The sequence below is a fragment of the Apteryx rowi genome, unplaced genomic scaffold (assembly GCF_003343035.1).
Source record: "Apteryx rowi isolate R43461 unplaced genomic scaffold, aptRow1 scaffold_211, whole genome shotgun sequence".
Classification (NCBI taxonomy): domain Eukaryota; kingdom Metazoa; phylum Chordata; class Aves; order Apterygiformes; family Apterygidae; genus Apteryx; species Apteryx rowi.
The window spans coordinates 1,411,766-1,437,684 of record NW_020448431.1 but is presented as its reverse complement, the minus strand read 5'-3'; the positions used below and the strand labels follow the sequence as shown (position 1 = coordinate 1,437,684).

The window sequence follows — 25,919 nt, the reverse complement described above, 5'->3', positions numbered from 1 at the left end:
AAAGAGAAAAAAGAAAAAGAAAAAGACACGGGAATAACCAGATGTTTGAAGTGCTACATTTAGCTTCTGCATGATAGTCTAGTTTAATCCTAATTTTAGCATAAACAGAAAAAGAAAATTGGCAGTAGGATAGAAACCATACTGTTTATGATTCCTGTGGAGATTCTTAATGTTAAATTTTCCTTGTGCAATACCACATAAAAAGAGACCCCAATATACAAATTTAATCTCACTTATAAAGGATACCTAAAAATCTTGACAGCCAAATGTTGCAAGATGATTTCAAATTCAAGTTTTAGGAAGATAAAATATCAAATTGTCTTTCTCTTCAAACACAAAAAAGTTCTTGAAGAACTTAACAGCTAGCTTGCACAAGAAAATCATGGCCTTCAAATAGAGAGAGGACATACAGGAAGACAAAGGCATACTTGCAGCACTCAAGAAAAGCGTGATTTTCTCTAAGCATATTCTGTACACCTGTGGCAAGGCTCCTGCGCATAGCCATTACGTGGTCAGCATTCAAGCTCTAAAGGGCGCAGTGTCTGTTTCCCTGTGTGCAAAGTCACATAAAGGCTTCACTGAAAACAGTACTGAAAGTTATGCTGATAGATTCATCAGATCCTAAAGCAGAACTATCCAAGGCAAATTATTTGTACTCTGCTTTCTGAAAAAACAGTTAAGTGTGCAGCAGGAAAGGCTATCTCTTCTCTAAAGCAGAGAACCTGGCCCTTGCAGAGCAAAGCTGCCTCCGTTTTGGATCTTAAACACATTCCCTATGGGGACAGGATGCAGGCCGTGAAGACATCTTTCATCCTTTAGGAAAGGAGTATGAGTCCTGTCCCCATAGGGAAAGTGTTTATAGGTAAATAAAAAAAAGAATGCTCTGACAGCATGATTGGGACGTGCACTGCTGGTCACAGAAAACATTACTGCAGATGCATTCATTTTCTGAAGAGCAATCTTTTGCATCTTAACCTCTATTTAGAGAAGAAGTAAAGCATCATGGATGGAACCTGTCTTTGAAATGCTTTGGAAGCTCATATTGTCAAAACACAATATGAGAATTAGTTGATCAAAGTTTGACTCTTGACAGACTGTTACAAGGTTGCTTGTTACCATGAGTTTCCTGTTTATAATGGATCAATCACAGATGCTACATACGTACATCCCCCAAAACTATCAACTTAAGAGGTGCGACAGCCTTCAAAATTACATGTACAATATCACAATACAGAATATATTAGTACATTCCCTCCAAAATTGTGATTGTTTTGCACTGCTTTCCTATGAGAGTTTTGCACCATTGACAAGGATTGTGCTAGTATCATTCAGTTGACTGGTTTATTAACTAATCTCATATATTCAGAAGGAAAAGCCATATCTGAAATAATAACAGAATGCAACTAGATAAATGCACATATTACAGAACTCAGGGTCATTTTGGATAAAACTTAACTTTTTAATAGGTTTTTATTCACTTCATTTTGTTTTGATCCCATCAAGGAAAACTACAGATGCCTTTTGTTGAAGTTTATTAATCTTTCTGAATTACTTTTCTGCTAGAGTAGAGATAATCCTTTACAAGATTTCCACTCCTAAAATAAACTACTTTTTTTAATTTCATTTCAAAAAGCAGTAGTAATTGACACAGAGAGCTTTCTGATGAACAGCTCTCTGGGGGACTCTATATTGCCTCACACTTCCCTCACTCAACTAGGGAGACTAGTCTCTTAATTTGAGTACTTGAAATAGATGCCTAAATTTAGGTAGCAGGACTATCTTTCTTAGCAGCTCACCTTCTGGCAGATCCTTATTACAGTTCTGTTTGCAAAATATCCTTTATCCTAAGGCAACATGTATGTTTGTGTCTCCTATCCAAAAAAACCTTCTCATATAGGTTTATACACAATACAGATTCCAAGGAAGAAAACAAAGACATTAAAGACACCAACCTGCATTTTTTAAAAAAAAATTTCTGGAAAGTAGATGTTAAGACAAACATTCACTGCTAAAGTTTCTGAACAGAGGCTAAACTGATGAGCTATTTATTTAGTCAAAACAGAGAGTAGCCTGTCATAATCCGCCAGCTAAGTTTTACCTTTCTTTTTATTTGTTACTTTTTCATCATCATTTTCTTCTAACTTGTCTTCTTCATCTTGCATAAATTTGAATGGTTTGTAGGAGAGAATCATTAAACCATCTCCACTTGGTTCAATTGCTACATAATGAGGGACTGATTTTCCTTGCAAAATTCTCCTTTTGAAGATCTCATATCTATGATCACCTATAAAATGAAAAGACCAAAAATATCTCTGAAGAGTAATATTTTTCTATAGGAGAAAAATGATTATACAAGAAACTCATTACACTTAAAAATACTAAAAAAAACCCTGCGGGTTAAACCACAGTAATGCAGTTCAAAAAGAAATTTCTTTTCTGTTTTTCAGCCACAGTTTGTCATATACACAGATCCTAAAATTAATCTAAGCAGCATTATCTTTTTTTCTTATGATGTCTTCTTCACTCACAGCTAGTCCAGCAATTCACAAAGTTGTTTGCTGCCCCTCTACAAAAAAATTCTTCCAAATGTTTTTTGAGTTGCAGTAAAAACTTGAGAAACACTGAAATGGCTTGTGTTGACACCACAATGGAAAATGTTCATCTTCTTCAGCTTTTGTAAAACATTGGCCTTCAAAAGGGGGATCCTAGCTGTAAACCACTGGCCTCAAGGTTCATGCCATTCCCCACTGTGCTCCCAAATACACAAGCATTAATGACTTAAAACACAGGTAAGGTGACAAGTTCTTTTTTTTCATTAAAATCTAACTGTACTCAAAGTTCTCAGCAACGAATCAACTTGTGAATAACAACAGATTATACAAACAACGAATTTTTAGCAAATAACTAAAAATTTGTTAAAATTCTCACAGATGATAAAATAAATTAACACTAGGAATTACTTACAGTCTTTCAAATATATGTTTAATCTCTTCACTAAAGGAAATTACTGTCCTTGTAACTACAACATTACTTGGAAAAAAAAATGGGAATTTATTAGCAAAGCCATTAGACAAGACCAGACTACGGTGGTGGGGAAAAAAAAAAAATACTACTTGCAAAATATAATATTTGAATTTGTGTCAGTGCTCTCTCTAAGCTTTAGTCTTAAATTCTAGACTGTCAGTATCGCCAATTTAATTTTTCTTACAAGATATAACTAGTAACATTCAGAGGTTTCTCCTGTTGAGCTGGCCACAAAAGTCTAAGGCAACCCCACGTGGATTTCTTGCTCTTTTACAAGTATTTCCACTGCCCCAGGTTTCTAAAGCAGATTATGAGAATAAAGCCACTCCTCAATCTCCTATCCATATGGTACATGTAGGAGGTCAACGAACATTTTGATAGTAACATCCCAATATGGAATCAACTACTTTAATACTACTTTAATAAGTAGTTATAGATCTTGTTTCTATCAGTAATCAAAGCAGATTTTTTGGAAGATAATGAAAGGGACCACATCACAGTCTTCCCCAAAAAGGTAAATTACTTTAATCCACAAATCTTTAAATCATATTCTGAAACATAGGCTCTTATATTCCTTACGAAAACTACTATATTTAATGTAAACGTGAAYGGTCATATTGAACAGCTAAATTACCCTTTGCCAGACCTTATTAGGATAACACATTAATTAATAAGTCTTAATATACTAATTAACATTTTTAATGTGTTGATTTAAAATTAATGGGATGTCTTCACGCTATTTTATCGTAGGAAAATCTAGAACATCTATTATTCACTTTCTATGTTACAGTTCTTATATTTGTCACACGTTAATTCCAGTTCCAGGCCACTGTTAGTCAGAAGATTAAAAAAACCACATATCCAACTGTACAACATTTTAAGAAGTATAACAAACATTTATTAGAACTAGTTTTGTATAATCTTGTTTTTACTAGATGAATTTACACAGGAACTTCATTTCATAATACCACAAAATAAAGTTCTTATCTTGTTTTCTAATTACCTTAAGCACACACATGTATAAATTTATTTCTCCCTGGCTTCCAAATATTTGTCATAATGTAGATCTACAACTCACAGATTTATCTCAGAATAGAAGAAAAAATTACCTACGTAAAAAAATGAGTTACGGTTTTGGGGGACAGAAACTGAGAAATGAACAACTCTTAAGACTAAGAATGAAAGCATGATAAAAGTTTGTTCACATTACCCACCAGTAAAACACTTACCCTCTTCGCTTGTCTCTGCAATTGTAACCCATTCCAAGGATATATGAAATCCACTTCCTTTTGTGTCCAGTTCATCTTTTTCTACTCTAAGCAACAGCACAGCTACTGAATGTATATCAGATTTTACAAATGAAACACTGTGTGTTATAGTAAATGGACTGCCTAGTTCTTCATTAAACACAATCTAGAAGACAGAAAGTTGTAAAAAGTCAGCCAGTCAAAATGGGAAGGTTTTCCTATTTTCTATTCCTCAGAAAGCAGTGAAAGTCTTGACTGAATGCCAAAGCATTGAAAGTTTGCTTTCTGCAAACCCCTCTGCCAATATGCATCAATGAGTGTCATCCATTTCTGGTTCCTCCTTCCTTGGCTATCAAGATACTGTTCTGAAATGCTATTACTCTCTGTATTATAAAATCATCAAAAGGGCCCATTACACAAAGAACAAAGAACCACAAAAATATCAGCATTATGACTGTTTAGTACTACAGTATGTAGAGGTACAACAACTGATGAACAGACCAGGATCTGCAAAGACARCACATTAACTGAGGAAAGTAGTTTTGCACTCAAGATGAAAACGCACATGTTGCACAGATGCCCTCCCTACCTCCCTAGGCATCCCACAATCCTGAGAGTCTCTGTAGACCTTGACACAAGGTGAGGAACCACATTTCCTGATTTGGCCAATACCTTTAAAAGGGATTCAATTTTTCTTTTCTAAAAAGTCTGATGAAAGAGAATAACAAACAAACCCTACAATTAAATGAAAGAGTATGATATTCAGGTTTAGGAGGTGCTAGGTTAGAACACTTTGAATTTTTATGTAGAGGGTYTGGAAAAGTCCATTCAAATTTGGATAGGACTAGATATGAAGATTTGGTAAATAATACTGTTATACTAAAAGGCTATTAAGCACCACTGTAAACATGGAATTGTGTCATAGAGAAGGACTGCAAGTCTTATAACTTGAGATATTTAGCACTAGGTAACTACAGCTGGAAGTTTTAATTCCAGAAACTATGCATTTTGGCTTTTCTCAAAAAGTGCTCATTCAGCAAAAACCTCAAGATGCTAAAAAACAAATCCGAACATCAGAGGATAAGAAGAAATAAAACCATTCTTCATTCACTAGACCATTAATATTTGAACACCAAAGAATGAGTGAAAAGGAATTCAAGCTGCAGGGCCTGAATAAGTGTGAGCTCAATCTAGCCGGTGTTACTGAGCCTTGAAATTTGTGGGGTGAAGATCTTAACATCACCGTAAACCACTGCGTAATCAAGGCAAATTTAGAGTGGTGACAGACTTTCAATATGGAAACTTCATGTTTCTGTTATACTGACAACTCTGATGTACTTATGGATCAGTCAGTATTCTCACACAGAACAGAACAAAAACCAGTTGGTATTTATTACCAAGCACCAAATCCAAATAAAGAACAGGACTGGTTCCCTAATAACTGAACTTTCGAAAGATGCAAGGAAAGAGCTACTCAATCATGCTGAAGTCTTCCGTATCAGGACAGAAATTTGAGTTCCTGCCAATACTAAAAACTCCTTGACGCTTAGGAAACTTGGGAAAAAATTGCATACCAAATACAGGAGTCCTACACCAGACTCCTTCACAAATACAGAGGCACTGACCACAGATCAAGAAATTCATAATAGTTTAGGTGGAAACGACTATAACTTAATTACATTTATTGTGTCCAAGAAGGATAACCAATACCATTATCAGTATTAATAAGACCACTTTGGTATAGATACAGAAAGGACAAAAATTGCTCCTTATGCAGACTCTTTACAGGAATTGAGGAAATTATTTCATCATGAGAGTCATAAAAACACTCACTTTATTTACAACCAATAGTTTTAAGTGAAGATATTAAGCACCAGTAATTTTTGAAAGCTAAGTGCATAGTATGAACACTTTTATCAGAGATAAATCCTGGAAATACTGTTGCTTATATTATACTTGCTTAGTATGGGCTTAGGTAACCCCTAGGGCTACTTATTGAAGCTTTCTAATCAACAATTTTGCTTATGATTTATTCCAGTTCCTTTGGATGCATTTTAAAAATGGGGTAAATTAAATGTTGAATATTTCAAGCACTCTTACACCAGCACAGACAAACACCACTCAATCTAGAAATCATCTAACTTGAGAATAAAAGCAGCTTTTAGTTTGGTTGAAGGTAATTTCAGGTAATTTTTTTTATTCTACTGGAGAGTTGAATTAATGAACAATAAGTGGTGGTGAGGGGGAAAACCCTAGACAGATTCGTAAGAACAGGTAAAAGGGAAATGGTTCTTAAAAAAAAGTTCTGCTGGAGAACGCTTGGCCACCTATTTAGAAACAGGCTCGCTTTTATTAAGACAGATTCTTCTTCAGTCAAAAGGCTGTTCCCTTTCAACCATTTGAATTTTACAGATATTCTGCACATAAAGAAGTTATTAATCCACTGGATGATTCATGTTTGGACACAATCAATGGTACAGAATTATGATTTAAAGCTTAGTTTTTCATAGTATTACATATCTGCAACTCTCAAAAAATGCAAGAGTAAAAATTGAGATGTACAGCTCTTAAAAATATTATTGCAAGACTTACCTCCCACTTTTCAGATGCACTGTTTCCACGTTTGCCTGATTTAATTAAATACAGTCGTCCTGTTCCATCAGAAAGGGTCACCCAAGTGGAAGATGAGAAATATATTGAAGCACAAAGGCGATTATCATAAGCTGCCAAGTCTGTAGGTAGCCTGAAAACTTCTCTTGGTTTTTGCAGAGCAGCATCCTATAAGCAAGGAGTCACGTATTAAGCCTTATTAAATATAATCAATTATCAGTGTCAGTAAGTATTACAGACAAGTTAAGAGTAACAGATCTTAACAGCAATTCACCAGTTTCTTTGGCCAGTTGAGCATATTTGTACAATATGACTGCACTGTATGCAGTCTGTTATGGACAATCCTAGAACTATCACCTTTACCAAATTGCCAGATTTCACCGAAAGATCACCTTTCAACTTCAAGTAATTCCAAACATAAACAAGTATATTAACACAGGAAGCCTTTATTAGTACTAAGATTTAGTCATTTCTGCATCTGAAAGGTAAAAACAGTTCCAGATTTTTTGCCACAGAATACTAAATCACTTATGAGATGCTGGTAAACTCTGTATCCTTCAAAACATTTTTTTTTCCTGGTCTCTTTGATCATACCATTGTTTTCAGAAAACTTTAAACAGAAAGATACTAGTATAGCAAATTTCTTCAAAATATAACTGATGGTCATACATCCAATTAAATTTCAGTTTTACTCTTCTAAGCTCATTTCCAGGCAGTTGATCTAGAATTATCTTAGCATCTTCACAAATCAGAAAACTCTGCTTAACAACAAGGAAAAGTTTCATTTATTACTAAAATTCACCAAAAAATGAAAAAGATTTAAATAGAGATAAATCTTTAAAAATGGGAAAAACAGAATTCGAAAGAAAAACATTATAGGGACAGATCTGAAGACATTTACATTTATGTAAAAAACACAAAGGAACAAACAGTAGCACATTTTTGTATTGAAAACCTGGAGAGGAAAACAAGTATTTACCTATGTGCCATGCAAAATACACCCTTTTATTACAGCAAGAGTGAAAAACAGTGTCTCATCACAGGCCCTGAAATTCAGCTACAAACTGTTACAATATGTTCAAAACACCCCATGTCCCTCTATCTTCTATCAGGCATTAGGGTATCATATAATAGGGAAAAAAAAATCATGTATATACATATCTACATCTAGTCAGAATAGAAACACACTCATTTTGATCTACAAAAAGACACTGAAAAATATAAATATAAAGCACCATCCTTAAAGTAGATCTTTGCATGTGTGCAGTGTGTGTATGCAATAGGGAAAGAATGCATATGCACTTGCAAGTATTTGCTGAGAACACTTTTTGATGGGATTTCACACTCTTCATCTTCAGATGTTAAAATCAGATGTGCATTTAGAACATGTTCAAAGGTGAGCAAGATAAATTGGATTTGGGTAAGTACCATTTTAACAAACAACAGCAAAAAAGACCAGATGACAAACAGCCTGCTTGCCTTTTGGGCCTACTCGAATTCGTATCAGAGATGACCGTGTGCTATGAAAAGGCATGAGGGCAACTATGAAACCTGCAATGGAAGAGATGCAAATTAGACTTTTAATTTTCAGAAGCATTCAGGGCTACTCTGTACATTCAGTTACATCACTATACCCCTTGAACTAGTCCACTAATGTAACACTTACAGAAGGGGAGGATTTAAAACAAAAACAAACACACCACACCGAGATGCAAAGTGATTTGGCTCGTACTAGAAATAGTTACATGCTTTTAAAAAAATCTGTATGTTGTTTTATTTTGGATATAAGATATAAGCATGTAACCTGTTTCATCTTCTTTTTGAGAGAATACTGACATTCATTTTAATGGTGGTAGTTGCTAACTTACAAGCTACACTTGACTGAAAACAATTTTTATAATATGCATTTGACTAATATACAGCCAGGCACATTTGTAATGAGAGATCTTGTTGATGTTTCTGAATACGCATTCCTTCTTATACATATGCAAACGTCCCCTTTGCAAAACAGCACTGAATATTAGGACACAAGATGGTGACAATTCATTTATCTGGTAGAATAAAAACCTGTGACGGGATATTAACAAAGTGCCATTTTCTTGAAAATTTTCAAGGGACCAACTGTAACAGGCAACATGTAAACTGTTACATGCAAGAACATTATTTCAATGTCCTACACATGAAAATGCAAACTTCTGCCTTTTGTAAAAGCCTTCCTATTTTATCATTTAAGAATGAAATTTACAGACTTCAGTACAGACTTCAGTTCTTCCTAATAAAGGAAAATTACAAGATCATCAAAGCTGGTGTTGGAAGGCACCTCTGGAGATCATCTAGTCCAACCCCCCTGCCCAAGCAGGGGCATCTACAGCAGGTTGCCCAGGACCATGTCTAGTTGGGTTTTGAGTAGTTCTAACAATAAAAACAGATGAAGACTCCACAGCCTCTCTGGGCAACCTGATCAAAGTGCTCAGTCACCCCCAAAAGGAAGAAGTGTTTTCTTGTGTTCAGATGGAATTTCCTGCGTTTCAGGTTGTGCCCACTGCCTCTCGTGCTCACTGAGCACCACTGAGAGGAGTTTAGCTCCGTTCTCTTCATACCCTCCCATCAGGTGTTTATACACATTGATAAGATCCCCCTCTGAGCCTTCTCTTCTCCAGGCTCAACAGTCCCCATCTCTCAGCCTCTCCTCATATGAGAGATGCTCCAGTCCTTTTACCATACTTGTGGCCCTTTGCCAAACTCCCTCCAGTAGGTCCATGTCTCGCTTGTACTGGGGAGCCCAGCACTGGACACAGCACGCCAGGTGTGCTCTCAGCAGTGCYRAGTAGAGGGGAAGGATCACCCCCATCGACCTGCTGGTAATACTCTGTCTAATGCAGCCCAGGATGCCCTTGGCCATCTTTGCCACAAGGGCACATTGCAGGCTCATGTTGGGCTTCTTGTCCACCAGGAYGCCCAGGTCTTTCTCTGCAAAGATGCTCTCCATCCAGTTGGCCCCCTGTGGGTACTGGTGCAAGAGGGAGCATCAACTGCCTGTACATTTTATGAAAAGCAAAGGAACTATTCCGTGGCTCCAGCCCTTAGCTTACCATACTCTGGAAACCTAGAATCCCAGATGTTCTAGAACTACCGTTTCAGATTTCTCTCAGCTTAACCCTGACCTATTCATATTCTGTCCAGAATCTTGCCCCAGAAGGAGCTGCACACTCCCAAAAATCATGCATTTCCCTGTGTTTTCCTTTGTTCCACAGGATTACAGTCAAATTCCTGGTAGCATGACAGAATCACAGAATCACAGAATGGCTGAGGTTGGAAAGGACCTCTGGAGATCATCTAGTCCAACCCCTCTGCTCAAGCAGGGTCATCTAGAGCACATTGCACAGGATCGCACCCAGGTGGGTTTTGAATATCTCCAGAGAAGGAGACTCCACAACCTCTCTGGGCAACCTGTTCCAGTGCTCTGTCACCCTCACAGGGAAGAAGTTTTTTCTCATGTTCAGATGGAAGTGTCTGTGTTTCAGTTTGTGCCCGTTGCCTCGCGTCCTGTCGCTGGGCACCACTGARAAGAGTCTGGTCCCATCCTCTTGACACCCTCCCTTCAGATACTTGTACACGTTGATAAGATCYCCTCTCAGCCTTCTCTTCTCCAGGCTAAACAGGCCCAGCTCTCTCAGCCTTTCCTCATAAGAGAGATGCTCCAGTCCCCTAATCATCTTTGTAGCCCTTCACTGGACTTGCTCCAGTAGTGCCAYRTCYCTCTTGTACTGGGGAGCCCAGAACTGGACGCAGCACTCCAGATGTGGCCTCAGCAGGGCTGAGTAGAGGGGGAGGATCACCTCCCTCAACCTGCTGGCAACACTCTATATATACTTTTCTTTCTTGCCCTGAAAATCAGAGTCAATGAAAACAACAAAATAATTTTAGGCCAGTACTCTGTGGACTGCAGTGAAGCAAAGTGTTCTGTGGAGTCTGGAGAGAACAGCATGAAGAGACTGTAAGCAGGGAAACTGTCTACTTAATCTTTAGATATACAACCACTCTCACTATTTGAAAATAAAGGGGAAAGACTGTCTTCTCCTCCCAACTCATTTAACTACTTAACTCTCTCAGGCAACCAACATAATTCCAAAAGTCAGATTATAGTACCTGGAAGAGGCTGCCACACAAAACCAGCTGCGTACTAGAAGAAAATAAAAGAGTGATGTTGTATTTTCTAGAATTATATTAATTCCATAGCAGAATTCAACTGACTTGTCATATGAAATTATTTGTTTTATGTAAAACCAAATGGCAGCCCTGAATCATTTACTGCCAGAGCAAATCTTATTATGAGAATGGAGTATCTACATTTTATTACCTCTCACCATAAAACGTTAATCAAATAACTGGTTATGAATGAAGAATCACTATTTAGATTAGCTAACAACTGGATACAATTATGGGTATTTTTTTCCCTTCTGGAAAGATTAACATTTAAAAAGCTATGCTTGATGAGTCAGAATGATTGAGTCAATCAAAGTCGCCATGAAAACATAGAAATCCTAGCTTCTGGTGAGAAAGTGTAAGCACATCTTTAATATTCAACAGGACACAAATTGTAATTGCCARAGATACAATCTTACTCCAAATTATACATTCAAAGCTACAAAGGCATTATGACAGCTGCAAAAACACCATGAATAACACAGTCTACTATTCTTTAATGACCAAGCCCTGCAACAGGATGCATCAGAAGCATGGTGTCCAGACAGCTATATCCTTTTCCTTACAGGATACAGAATAGCTTTGTAGTGGAAACTAGTGCACCTACGCATGAAAACGCCTCAAAAGAAATGGAAAATGTGATTATTTAAAAACATCAAAATAAAACCAGAGAAATGTCATGTTTTTCTACTTGGTCTAGTTTACTTACGCTCTATTTCAAGTTGGTCCAGGGCCAGTAGCATCTTTTTGGCTTCAGTGAGCGATGCCCAAATTCAGCTGCTAGTCTACATATGCATTCATGAATAATTCTAATGTCCTCGGCTTCTTTCTCCCCTTATACCTACAGTGACTAGATTTTCAAATTAGCACACAGACACACACCAAATAATGTAGGGGAGAAACATCTGGCAACTGGAAGTGTCTATTATTTTCTTCAGTTTGTCACCATATGCCCATCATCCCCAGAATGAAGTAAGATTTGATGCAATACTATTAATGAAAAAATGTGAGAAATCCTAACTTAAATCCCTTCATCCTTCCTGATGAACTGCATTTTTGTTGGTTTCCCTATCTTTCTGGCAATAGCTTCCTCCGTTTCTGCATCTGGATCCTCTCTGTCATTTTTTCTACCTTATCTACCCCTACCTTTTTAATTTCAGTAATTTTTTTTTTTTTTTTTAAGACGACTATCCTTACCAGAGTCACTGACACATTCATAACCCTTCCAAATTGGTCAATGTAGTAGACATTATCCTGGTACCAGGAATCCAGGTGAAGATAATTATACATGCCAAAAGCACGCATGTGGTCGAGGGTATATTGATCATCACGAAGTTTGACTTCTGCAACAGCTGGGGGAAAAAAAAAGAGAGAGAGAGAGACTATTTTAACAGCTAGGAAATATATTTAAAAGTAATTCTTCCATCCTTAGCCCATAAGCCTGGTTTATTTGAATAAAAATACACTAGATACAAACAGTTAAAAATGTCAGTATAAACTTGGAAAACTTGGAAAGAAATATCCCCTCTAACTATATGGATTTCAGCCTTCAATTCTGAAACAAGCAATCAACACTTGCAAGGCAAAAGATTAAAACAGTACAAAGCAGAACTAGTACAGGGTCATTACTGAAGAAATATGTCCTCAGCACTCCCGCTGAGGTTGAAGAAACCTTGAGAAACACCCAAGATACCCTCAAAAAATTTGGCCTATGCTTTCTCTAACTGTAAGATGCTGTAAAGAAGGGCTGTTCACTCATAATGGTACCTTCTTCAGTAAGGGAAGAGTGCTATATAAAATCATCCACTTGAGCTTTTTCCAACTAGAAAACTTCTCCTCAGTTGGCAGTAATCACAGCTAATGTTATCTTTGTAAGACTATGTTTTCCTTTAAAAGGTGGTTTTGAAAGATAACTTCCCTGAAGGGAACTATTAGCTGAAGCTCTTTCCTCCTCTTCCTCATCCATAGAGATCTAGCAGCTGTAGTCTCAACAAATTTCTTTCTACTCTTTTTTTGCTCAGGAACAGAGCAAAGCTATTTCCAGCATTTCCCTCTGCTCCATCTATTCCTGTAATAGTGGTCATCCACAACTCTATCCAGCAGTCCTTGTCTTAGATTTCTTGCACTCCTCTTCAGAATCTCCCTAAAACCTGCTTAAGAATTGGTAGTTTATTCTACTCTCAGTAGAACACTGATGACTACAAACTATAATTCATTTTGCAATGCAATCTGTGCCACTGGATGGCTATCACAATACCAGCACTTGGATAGTCACCAGCTGGCTCAAAACTGACCCCATTAGACATACTGGCTATTAACATAAGAGTGGCTACAGGAAACTAAGCAAGATAATACTGCCTAGTTAATAAAAAATCCGGTCATATTATACTGCTGTTTTACAAAGGTTTTGTAGAAGCAATTAGCCTCCTAATCACTGTTGATATTTGCAAACCAACAGCATTAATTCCACTCAGCTCAAATCATTATTCATATTCACCACATAAGAGATTTCAGTTTCTCTGCAATTAATAAGTCACTGTTTCCCAAGCCATGGCCCTTCAAAAAAAAGTTACAATATCAAAAGGGAGGTATAAGAAGAAAATATACCTATCATAATGGGAAAGATGTTCCCATTCCAATATTTACTTTAACTTAACTAGAATATTTCACAGTAAGTTACATTGCAGAAGAAATAAAAATTAAATGTGTTCTAAAGCTGTTTGGACAATGAARAGAATACAAATATTGAAGAGATAGTCTTCCCAACATGACAAGACCAGAGACCATGTGAATATACTGTAAACAATTAAAGAAAAAACACAAATATAATCCAGGATGATTCTTTTCAGTGAAACCAAACACATTTAATCTATTTCCTGTACAGCTACATTAACTGATCTTTCTAAATCAGAATTCACATGCTGAAGCATGTAAAGCATTTTCAGCACAAAAAGGCTAAAATTGTTTTATTTTACACTTTCCTCTCCCACCCCCTCAGCCATGTTGCTGCTGGCAGATGTTTAACTAAAATACATACAAATATCAAAAATAACCCAAACTAGAGGCTTCCTAAAGCAAAATGTATAACTCTTCAAGAAAATTCTGGGAACAATATACTATTGATTAGCTGATTATAGGGTGATAAACCTTGCAAAAGCTGGAAGAACATGAATAAATTTTGTCTTGCCTTTTTCAGCTTGTAGTCCTGACAAGCCCTGAATAACAAAGGGTCAGGCAGAGAAAATCCAAATCCCTGAAAACGCCTTATGCAGTTCTTCATAAAGAGAAGTCAAGAAACTATACAATTTGTAGGTGGTTTTAACCAGGAATCAAGCAAATGTCTACTGTACTCTCATGTGATGTTTTAAAAATTGTTATCAATCGATTGCAGGCATCTTATATTAGAATGCATCCTGTAGATTATGCTGAGAAGAAATTGTTGGAGAAACTATTCCATCCTTGATTAACTGAAACCCATTCTATGATCAAGTGAAATCTGTGCACAAATGTCATCTGCTATCACATACAATGTACTCAGAGAGTTTATAGGAGATTCTACAATAGGAGTAATTTCATCCTGTTCTGTCTACAGACTGCAATGTTAAGAAGGAAGGAAAAGAAGAGAGAATAAACTAAGAATTTAAAAAAGCAAATCTGGAAAAATATAAGTTAATATAAAAGGAAGGGAAAGAAATAAAAGGAAATATAAAAGGAAAGGAAGAAATATTTAAACCAGATCATCACCTTATCCAGTCATATACAAACACACACACACACTTATCCTTTTTGTTTTTTCTAAAAAAAGCAGTGACTGGATCTGGCACACAGATTAATTTTCTATCTCAAATTCATTGGGTTCAAATAAAAAGTAGCAATTTGTAACAGCTATTCAGAAAAATGAAATGCTCTCTTTCAAGTTTCTGATAAACAAACCTGTATTATCCAAACCCAAGCAAATCGATTCATATTCTGTCACACCAAGAAAGACAACAAATATGAGAATGTATAATTTAACTCTCAGCTTTAAATGTTATTTCCCAGCAACTCTAATAAGGTCTGATATATATATGTGTATGTACACACACACACACACATATATATATAAAAAAATATTATGCCACTTTGCTAGAACCATATCTGTGAAAAAGTAATTTAACTCAAAACATTTCCAAGATACTGAAACCAAAACTTCCACTCACTCAAACTTTACTTAAATCCAAAAATCATTAAATACAAAGAAACACATGACTATCAACAGAAGCAGTAAGATATCCCTAACCTAACTGGACTTTTTTTTCCTAATTATTACTCTGTAGTGCAAAAAGAAAAAAACCCTCTTCTGAATAAACATCACTAACAAGGGACTTATTCCATAAACAAATACTGGAATCTCTCATCTGTCATCAAATATTGTAAAACAAAACTGCAAAAAGAAAAAAAAAGGTGTGTGGGTAGTGGAAGCCATAGTTTTTTAAGGTATTGAATTCAGCAAAATGGCTTAAAAATACTGGAAAATATGTAAAATAATTATATCAACATGTTATTTGGGGACATCAAGTGTTATATGCCTGTATGTTATATTTTGTCTTGCAGTGCCACCCAGTGGAAGAAGCAATTTAATATTTCGTATGCACTTATCTACTACCGGAAGAGATTACATTAATTTATTTAGTAGTGTCAGTGGTCAGCGTGCAGAGATTCTTTCGATCTGGCATAAGCTATTTTTCTTATAATAAAGAAAGATGTTTTTACTGCTTACAGTGGCAGCATCTTCTTGTTACTGTTGAGTAAAAATATGAAGCTTATTTATTCTACTACAGTAAAAATGTTAATAAACAGTTTATTTTTGTTTTTATCCAAACATATACACAGTTTACTGAAAACAAGCATCAGCTAGCAAATACCATGGAATGAAGTATGTTTGCTGGATCAAATTACCTACCCAGATGTGAAATGTAAACAGGATCTATCACACACACACTAAACTAAACACAAATTGAGCAACATCCGAAATCCTGGAAGTCATTTGTGAGACAGAGTATCAGTACAGTTAAGACCTTGATTCACAAGCTAGTGCCAGCTGCAAGAACCATTTTCACTGACAAGAACTACAAGGCAAAAGTCACCCCTACATTTTTTTTTTAATTTATCAAGAAACAAAAGTACAACATAAGAACAGATATACATGTGCCTGAGATCTAAATATAGATTTACAACCTATGGCTGCAAACGTCCAAAATGAAAAAGCCATGGCTTACATTTGCCTAGCGTTTCACAACCATTATTTTAAGAAGGCTACTGTAAAAGGAAATTTTTATAAAAGTTTGAAACAGATCAGTGTTTTTTGCTTTGGCATTACTAATGGGCAACACTTTTCACTGAAGTACTGAATTTCTAGAGGAATTAAAAACATCTTATGTTCTAAGCAGAACAGACTGAAAGTATGGCTATCATTTATTAACACCATTTTTCAAGAAAAGCAAACAAAAATAAACTTTTATGATCAAAGGAACATATTCCCTGCATGCCTGTTGCAAATCACRTTTGAGTGAACATTTGGTACACTTTTCAGATGTTATTAGTTCTAAAAGCTATAGCATGCATTAGGGTATATAGGCAATGGTTCTGCCAAATAGACAAGGTGAAGAGGGAAGGGGTGTGAAAATCCCACATCTGAATAAATTCTAAACATCTGGAGAAAAAAGAAATCACATTACATCTGATCAGTGGAAGCTTAGATCAGGGTTTTCACAATAAATTCCTTTAGAAATATCATCTATCTTCAGTATACTCCTTGTTGGAGAAAAGGATCTGCCTTACAATGGCAGCTTTGGGCTGTGCAGAGATCGGGTCAGGGCAGAAGAGATGACAGCAAGTAAGGCTGCCTCTCCTCCCTCCACAGGCTCAGAGATCTTTGAGAAAGGAATCTCCTCAAAATTCAAATGCAAAGGAAGCATGTGAATAACAGTTAGGGAAATAAACTAAGAAAAATAAGGAGAGAAGTGAACAAAATCTAGGAGGAAGAGTTCAGAATTAAAGGTATAATAGTGCAGAATCATTATTAATTAAAAAAAAAAAAAAGTTACCAGTATGAGAGATAAGAAAAAGACAGAAGACTAAAAGTTTAGATGGTCTAGGGCAGAATGGGTAGCAAGTAAGGAAGAAATTAAAGAAGAACATGCTAATCAGAGGAGCTAAAAGGGACCATATAATACAAGGATTCACCATTCTTCTCCATCACTGCCACGTATCTAAGAAATCCACTAGAAATGTCCCGCTTCTACTGCGGATCCAAAAAAAGAGGTTTTCAGTTTCTTTCTGCTTCTGACCACATCAAATTTATGGCAATCACAGTTTAAACAGTTAAAGGCAGAGCTGAACACTAAGTTTTATATGATGGTGAGAAATGAAGGTCACTGTGGTCACAAGAATATGACAATCAATACAAGTTGTCCAACAATATCAAATACTGCTGTTCATCTGCTCAAATACTAGAAGTTTCTATTCCACATCATTTTTTCCTCATTTGATTTTATAACTAGCAGTGAAACTTAAAAATGGCTAAAAAATAATATATAAAAAGTATTTTGTGGCTCTAAGTCATCTTATTTACAAATGAAAATATTGACATCCAGAAGATTAATGCTTTATTTTAATGCTTAAGACACAAGTTCGTAATAACACTGTGTATGTACTATAGCAGAAGTAACTCAATTCCAAGTAAGAGCAAGTACCCTCTGTATTTAYTGTCAAGTATTCTGAATGTTGTAAAAACTACATGTTCATCTTACTGCCTTGAAATTTGGGATGCCACACAGGCAGAACTCCCAAATGCCACGTCATTTCAGACAAATGTCTCCAAAGCAGTTTCTGGGGGGCGGGGGGGCAATCACAAAATTCAACAACTGTTTAACGTTAAACTTCCAGATTCTACTACTACATTTTTCTGCATATGTGTGAATAAAATCATAGATTAGTTGTGCTGATGGTGTCGCTTATCCTTTGACTTTCTCTTCAGCTACTACATTTTATTCACTACCACTATAAGGAAATAAAGTCAAGTTCAATGCTCAGAGAAGTGTTAATAATCCCCAAATACTAAATTCTTGAGCATGTTTCTGAAGCTTTAAATCTGGTCACAGATGTGCTGGAAACTAGAAGTCCCTGTCCTTCTCATACAGTATTAATTTCCTTCTCCTACACAGTGATTTGAAAAAGCCATCGCCTGCAGGCCATGGTCTCTATGGTTCAACCCATATTTCTGACCATAATATAAGCCAAGATATAGCAGAATGCCTTAAATCTAACTCAAATGTAAATCACTGACACCAGGAAATGCAAAGTTCTGGTACAGGCCACCTCTGCACTGTGAGGAAACTGCCTGGAAGTAAGCAGAAGAAAACCAAGAGCGACAGTGAGTCAGTTGTATGGCCTAAGGACAGGCTGAAATAAGGATGGATAGAACACCTAGAGGAACTAGATACAGGTTTGGTTCATAGTTTGGGTTACTAATAAAAAAGAAGTGGGGTTAGACTATCCAGTGCACTGATATCTAGATACACACACATGCAGAGCAGAATAAATGATTTGATACTAATGATATAGTAGGATAAGCAAGCAAGTTGGACTGAAAATGAGTCAGGATGTTGCAGGGAGTGGAGAGGGAAAGGAAGAGAAGCACACATACTGATCTTCTCTCACATAAGTTACTGTAACTATTACATAAAATACCTGTCAAAAACTGTCTAGATCCATCTGTCCATTAGCAACTCCATCATTCAAGTATTTTAATGAAAATGTGCTATTCTTATCTGGTTAGAATAGGTATGCAGCACACTATCCAAAAACCACATAGCTCATTTGACCTTTACACAGGCAGAGCATCAAATTATGGACAAAACTACATGATAGTTAAAAGAAGGCAACTTAAATCCTGCAGAAAACATTTTAACTGTTTTTTAAAAAAGAAACACATATTTTAGCAAGATAGCCCAAAATATCTTAAATATTAATTTAGCAAAACTCATGTCTCAAAACTAAGAGGCAAAACTAAGAAACTACATCTATGCTATGCTAATTGTTGCCATCTTTGCCACAGCTGTAGTATGCCCCTAACACACATACACTCACATATTTTTGAATTAAATTTTAAAAGGCAACACAGTCCAAAAATCTTCACCTGTCTTACAGTAAAAATGCCAAACTACACCGTCAAAAAATGTCACTCTTGCTAAATGCTGCAGCCCTATGATTGGCACATATACAATATCACCTAACAAATACACTCATTCACTCCCCATTCAATTACAGTTGACATCCAACTTCCATCTTACTGCTGACAGTTCAACATAGCAAACATACTTCTCTGTTTCATTATTAACATAATGTACTCAATTCTAACATTAAAAATACCTAAAAGATAATTAAGAAAACAGGTGTATCACTCAGTAAATATATAGGTCAGGCAAAGGTCAGCCCACCGAAGTTGTGCCATACTACAGTCACAGCTTTACAAAGAAAAAAAATCATCCACCTTACAATGCACCTAAATTCAACAAGACAACAGAGCTAGAATGCTGAGAGGTTTCAGAGAGAATGACTAAGACTGTAACCACATGTATCTAAATACTACTTTGCGTTAATGTTGTTCTCAATGAGCTGAGAACCTGGTGACTTGACCTGGTGAGGGACCAGTACCTGGAATGCTAGTAATGGCTAGCAGGAAAAGCAGAGCATGGAATGAGTCTCCAGAAGTGTCATCTCTGAACCAAAAGTAAAGAAGAAAAATGGCTAATCCACTAAAGTTTATAAGATAGATTAATTTCATATGTATTTCTCTAACTCATACCTACTCACTTCAAGCCTGTTTCAAAGGCCATCTCTTCAAAGGAGCTAACCTGGTCATTGGGCCTTACCACCCCCACACAAGCCAATTACAGATTCATCACGCAGGTTTCCTGACCCATTCAGAAACTAAACACACACTCAGTGGGACAGACAACTGGAAGACAGCGATCTGATAAGCGTCAGAGACCTCGGCGCCCCAGGCCGCCGACAGGCCGAGGCGCGCGGGCCTGCCCCCAGCGGGGCCCGCCTCTGCCTCCGCCGCGCCGCGCCACGCCGCGCCGGGCCGGGCCGGGCGCCCCACCAGGCCCCTCGGCCTGCCCCGCGCCGCCCCTCACCCGCGTCGAGCCCCAGCTGGTAGCAGGCCAGCGGCTCCAGGGACAACTTGTAGCCCTCGAACTTGGGGTCCAGGAGGAGGCGCTTCGCCTTCAGGGAGCAGTGCGCGGCGGCCTCCATCCCCGGCGCGGCGGCGGCGGCGGCGCCACGAAGGCGCGCACAGGCCACGGCTCCCGGGAACCTGGCGGAGAGGCGGCGGCTCCCTCACCGCCGCGCGCCCTGCCGTAGCGCGGGGAGCAGCCGCGGGGCACCATGGGGAGGGTAGTTCCGGACGCCAGACCGCCAGCCTGGCGCCGCGGGGCGTGCTGGGAGTTGTAGTTCAGGCCCAAACGCGGTCGCGAACTCGGCGGAGCGGGGCATGCGGGCGGAGCGGGTCACACCCAGCCTCAGGCGCCAGCTGGGGCGCGCGGCATGCTGGGAGTTGTAGTTGGAGAGCTGGCTGCCGGGGGCCGGGCCTCGGCCTCCATTTCCCGGCGCCGCCGGGGAGCTGGAAGGTGGCGCGTTGTGCGTGCGGGGGTGGCGCCGTCTTCCGCTGGCGGTGGAGGGGCGGCAGCGGTGGGGGTGAGTCCCGCCGCCCGACGGGGAGCCGCCGCCTCTGCTGCGGCGGTGGCGGCCGCGCTGGGGGGCTGCGGCCGGGTTGGGGGGGCCTGGGCCTGCCGGGGGGGGCGGTGTCGCCGGCAGCCCGGGGGGAGTTTCCGCCGCCCCGGTTGTCGCTTCGGCCCTGCCCCGGCCGAGGGGCGCTTGGCTTCGGGGAGTAAAGCCCGGGCTTTACTAATATTGTTGAAACTTGCTCCTGCTTTGTACAGATCTGTGAAAACCTAGACTTGCAAAATGAATAAAGATGCCCAGATGAGAGCAACCATTAACCAAAAGCTAATAGAAACAGGAGAGCGGGAACGGTAAGTACATGTCCTACGCTATCCCTGTAAGATGCTTTAAATGTTATCAAGTGTGAATGACGTCTGGAAGTAGAGCCTAACTGAATTTAACTCCAAATTCTTATTTAATTCTAAATTCTAAATTGTGTTATATACATTGAAATTTCTCTTATTCTTAGTATGTTACTCCAGGATATATATTCCCCTGTTCTTCACCCAACATGAGATAAAGTGTAATTGGGCAGGCAGACCTACGGTTAAAGACGTACATAGTACAGGACTCTGCTTTGGTGGAGCAAGCTTTATTTATTTTGAAAACCTGATCACAAGTGAAATATTCCAACTTTGAAAGCCTGGAAATATTTGGCAGCAGACTTGACTCAGGGAGCTGAAGTGATTATATCCTCACGTTTCTACCTTTTTTCTGTGGCTGTAGCAGCAAAGCTGCCTGAAGAAGTACTGTGAATCAGCTCCTGAACCAAGACCTTTTTATGGTCCAACATGGTAAAATTAACTGAAATTGGTAGAATCCATTCAGGATAGGATTCACGTGCTGTTCAGCCATTGCTGCTGCTGCTCTTGTCAGTCACCTATGAGCAGTAATTGTAGACTTAATTTTCCTACTGATGCATATTTAAGTTAGGAATGTTTGCTTCTGCTAGCAAGAATTCAACTTTTTGTCTTAACAGCCTTAAAGAGTTGCTGAGAGCCAAGTTAATTGAATGTGGCTGGAAGGATCAGTTGAAGGCACATTGCAAAGGTAATGGTAGCCAACTAACTAATGTCCTTTGTAATCAACTAAGGTTCTAGCCAAATGTCACAGATGAAAGCTTCACTGCCTAGCAGTCAATCTTAACAAGACTTAGGCAAGAAGAAAGTGTCCGTGACAATTGATCTAAGATGTAAGAAAGCATCTTGCTGTCTTCTGTTGGCCTTGAAATTGTCAAATTTCTTCTCTGATCTGAAACTCATTAGGCTTCTGAGAAAAGTATTGGTATTGGTTCCCTAGGTATTAATGGTGATACAGCTTTTTGTTTTGGGGACTTCCTAATCACAGGAGAATAACAACAAGAAAAATGAAATTGAGAGAAAACAGACTGTGGTAAACAACTTACAAGCACAGAACTGTGTCATTTGCATATGGGAGTGAGAAAGAAAAGTGCCTTTGTATTCCTCCTTTCGAATACATTTCATGAAAATAAGATAATCTGCCTAGATGAGAGAAAACAACCTGAAGTCTTTCATGTTGAATTAGCCGTTTATCATTACTGCAATAGACAGATCTGTAAATTGCATGAAACTGTTATTTTATCAACAGCACTTTCCTTAAAGCACACAACAAATCCCTTGAACTTTTGCCTTTATTCTGATAACTCAATATTCAATTAGTACATTTTTCATTTTGTAGACCTAAGAGTATTAAATCACTATCATAGCAGGATTTGCAAAGAAGGCTAAATGATTAATTCTTGCAGTTGTCTGCCTGATGCCTCTGCTAGGGATTATGTATCATAATAGTATGGATAATTAAATAAATGTTTATCTGGCCTTAACTACTACAGTTTATAATCAGTTATGCAAAAGTTATTTGAAATTGCTGGTTCTATACTGACACTTTGAATTGCAACTGCTGAGAAAGAAAATATCAGATTAGTCGTTCCTGTTAAGGGCATAATAACCTCCAATAGAAGGGGCAGTTATTTTTTTTGGTATTTCCACCTAGATCCTCTTGCAATTGTGGATTAGGACCAATAATTAAGCAGTACATGATGAGCTTTTACAGGAAGTTGAACCAGGAAAAAACAGTGTTCAAACAATACATGTGGTGTCAGTTGGTAAAGCAGACTTTGGTGTCTTAGGGGCTAAGATTCTTCAGACCTTTTACCTAGTGACATATAGTTAAAACATTCATGTTTAAAAAACACATTCTAGAACTATGCTGCTGAACTCAAGACTCTWTTCAGCATTGACTTCTGCATTTTCAGTAGTCTTCAAGTTTTATAAGTAGAGAATTTCTTTGAACAAATACTAGAATGTATTAATCACACAGCATTTATCATAGCTTTTATATTTTTGCAGTAGGTTTTTACCTGTCTCAGATTTGCTTTTTCTTTGCTGAAATATGGATAGAGATGTTGTTTAAACCAATTAGGAAGATAAGTATTTACAACTCTTTTGTGCTGTCCTTTGTTGGATGTTAAATTGAGGTCTTGTATACACAATGTTGAGGAGGACAGATGCAATTGGAACTATTTGTTTGGTGAAGTGAGCAGACCAACTCACAAACTACTACAACACTTCCAGTAATACRCAAGTTTGGTAATATTCAGATAAGCTTATACTTTGTAACATTAGATTTCTAAAATATGAGCTGGTTGAGATGCATCAGTAGGGGTAGGTTCACATTCTTAAACCTATAGTATGAATTAGAGACTAAATCCATTGTAATATAAAGTAGATACTGAGTTAACAACGTAATTTTAGATTGCACACTAGTCTTCTCTGACCTATATGCATGCAGGCTTGGTATCTTAATCATTGGCACAGGTTTTGTCTTATAATGAATGGACTGAAAGTCTTCAAATGTCTGTCTTGGCCTTCTTTAGATGTGATTAAAGAAAAAGGATTAGAGCATGTTACTGTTGATGATTTGGTGGCAGAAATCACTCCCAAAGGCAGAGGTAAGAAAATTAAATGGAAAAGTGACTGTGATCATGCATTAACAAATATACCTACCTATATTTCAAGGTTAGTTTCAAAGCAGTACTGTGAACTAGCTTATGTTGCATGTGAAGGAAAAGTGTTAATAGCTTGATATTAACTGAAAACAAAATGTTTAAATTTGTACTATGTAACAGCCATTCTTTTTGTACTGAGCCTTGTGTATAAAATACTTTTGGAGGTTACTTTATGTAGTCATATGAGCCTGTCTTCATATTTATAATTAACTTAATAGTCCCAGGAAAATTTCTGTCACTGAAGTGACATTGCCTTAGGTATGTAGCAGAGATTTTTTTTTTTTTTTTTTTTAATTCCAACTGTTTCTTAGACAAAAACCTGAACTGACAGGGTACTAGCATAAAGGGTAGTGGGAAAAGCAAAGGACAGAACATGTGCATGCACACACACACACACACACACACGGAATTCTTTATATATACAGTTCTACTTGGAGTGTCTAAGAAGCTTTGCTGCTAGTGGGAGAAACTTCATTAACTTTTAAATAAAAATAGACCTTCAAAATAACTTGCTGAAGATTCTTATTCTGAGGTCGTGGCTGAGAGATTTTTGCTTTTAAATTTGTGAAGAAAAAGGAACCCAAGATAATCAAACAAAAGGAAACAAATCACCAGAAATTAGAATAAGCCTTTCCCCTAAATGCTCAAATTTCTTGATTATGGCCAGGTAAAAACCTGCCTTTATTCACAACAATAGAACCCAATAGACTTCAATTTTAGCCTCTTTTAAATAAGAAAAAATAGATATGTGTTATATTAAAAAAAAAAAAAAAAAAAGTAACTTTGGTTACCTCAGGTATTAACAGAATTGCAAGAACAAATTTGAATATAAGTAGCTGTTGCAAAAAGTTGACTTTGGCTATCCTATTTTTTTCTTTTTTACTTATTTTCTTATTTGTTTCAGCCTTGGTTCCGGACAGTGTAAAGAAAGAACTCTTACAAAGAATAAGAACCTTCCTTGCCCAGCATGCCAGTCTTTAACTTTGACATTGTCTTGGATACGGTGTTTCTGTATTATGTCAATCATGTCAGGATTGGAATGCACTTTCCATACTGAAGGATTGATTTTTATTTTTTTTTTATGATGAGTTGAAATTCCATTGCACTGCATCAGTTTCTTAAATTTGGTGTTATTTTAATAAAAAAAATCTTTTGTGGACTCGTGATTTTAAGGCTCCTTTCTCCTGTTGCTTCATGAGTATGTTGTAATATGATAACATCTATTTCATTTTTTTCAATTTTCAATAAACCATAATTTTGTACAGTTTTTATTAACCAGTCAGTCTGATGAGTGCTTATTTRGGTTTTCCAAAAACTTCAGTAAACATATGTGTTAAATAGAAATGCTGGGGAGGGGGGAAGTCTGGAAAACAGGATGTGATGTGCCACTGAGCAAATCCCATTTAATTTCCCAAGTAGCTAGACAGCGTGAAGAATTTAAAGACTACATAAAGTTGGTGGTGGTATTTTTCTCACTACTTTATTGCTAGAAAGTGAGTAGTTCAGTGTCTCAGATTTGCCTTTTAAATATTCATTCAGTAATTCATAGCAGGTTGGTTTCGTTAAACAAAAAAATGCACTCCATCCTTCATCAATAATGCTCTCTTCTCCTTTTCCTCTTTAGTTAAAGAGAATCACTGTTCTGATCCATGACACCTGTTTTCTGGCTTTGCCTATATTACTGATAACTATAAAAGACATGGTTCTCTGGGCCCTTTTGAAATGTAAGTGCTATTCAATAATATGGCAACATAAGTCTCTCAGACTGATAAATCTGAAATTCTCGTGGCTGGAATGCAACATCAGCTCAGTCTATAAATAACTGCAAGAATAAACTTGAGTCAATTCATTTTTCATAGTAGCTGAGTCACACAATAGTATCTAATTGCTCATTCAGCTTCTGCTTCTCCTGTGCTTGATAATGTATTAGAACTTAAAAGTTGACAGAAATTAAGCATTCTTACTCCAAAGCCCTTTTCTCGATCCCATATTTATCAAGTGTATAATTCTTAATGGTCCTCATTAGAAAAAATGCT

General features: G+C 37.5%; 2 protein-coding genes across 12 annotated transcripts in view; one reads left to right on the top strand and one right to left on the bottom strand.

Annotated features, from left to right (window-relative positions):
- The window catches only part of NUDCD1 (NudC domain containing 1), a 51,578-nt gene extending 31,074 nt beyond the window's left edge, over nt 1–20,504 (bottom strand). For 6 of the 11 annotated variants that reach the window (XR_003253257.1, XR_003253259.1, XR_003253260.1 and 3 more), the window contains exons 1-5: nt 20,270–20,503; nt 12,285–12,439; nt 6,864–7,049; nt 4,254–4,437; nt 2,099–2,284 (exon numbers count right to left, since the gene is read on the bottom strand). Coding sequence is in view for 6 of the 11 variants with exons in the window: in XM_026064224.1 (XP_025920009.1) it covers nt 2,099–2,284; nt 4,254–4,437; nt 6,864–7,049; nt 12,285–12,439; nt 20,270–20,387 (829 nt within the window). In the remaining 5 variants the exon portion in view is untranslated. Of the gene's footprint in view, nt 1–2,098; nt 2,285–4,253; nt 4,438–6,863; nt 7,050–8,309; nt 8,433–11,030; nt 11,065–11,796; nt 11,938–12,284; nt 12,440–20,269 lie in introns of those variants that run through there. The other 5 variants (XR_003253256.1, XM_026064219.1, XM_026064222.1 and 2 more) reach the window with 4 other exon arrangements.
- A 190-nt stretch (nt 20,505–20,694) lies between these two features.
- On the top strand, nt 20,695–25,049 carry ENY2 (ENY2, transcription and export complex 2 subunit). Its single transcript, XM_026064238.1, has 5 exons — nt 20,695–20,828; nt 21,074–21,166; nt 21,835–21,905; nt 23,752–23,826; nt 24,788–25,049. The coding sequence occupies exons 2-5, from the start codon at nt 21,099–21,101 to the stop codon at nt 24,862–24,864; spliced, it is 291 nt and encodes a 96-aa protein (XP_025920023.1). The 5' UTR covers nt 20,695–20,828; nt 21,074–21,098; the 3' UTR covers nt 24,865–25,049.
- Nucleotides 25,050–25,919: the final 870 nt, after the last annotated feature.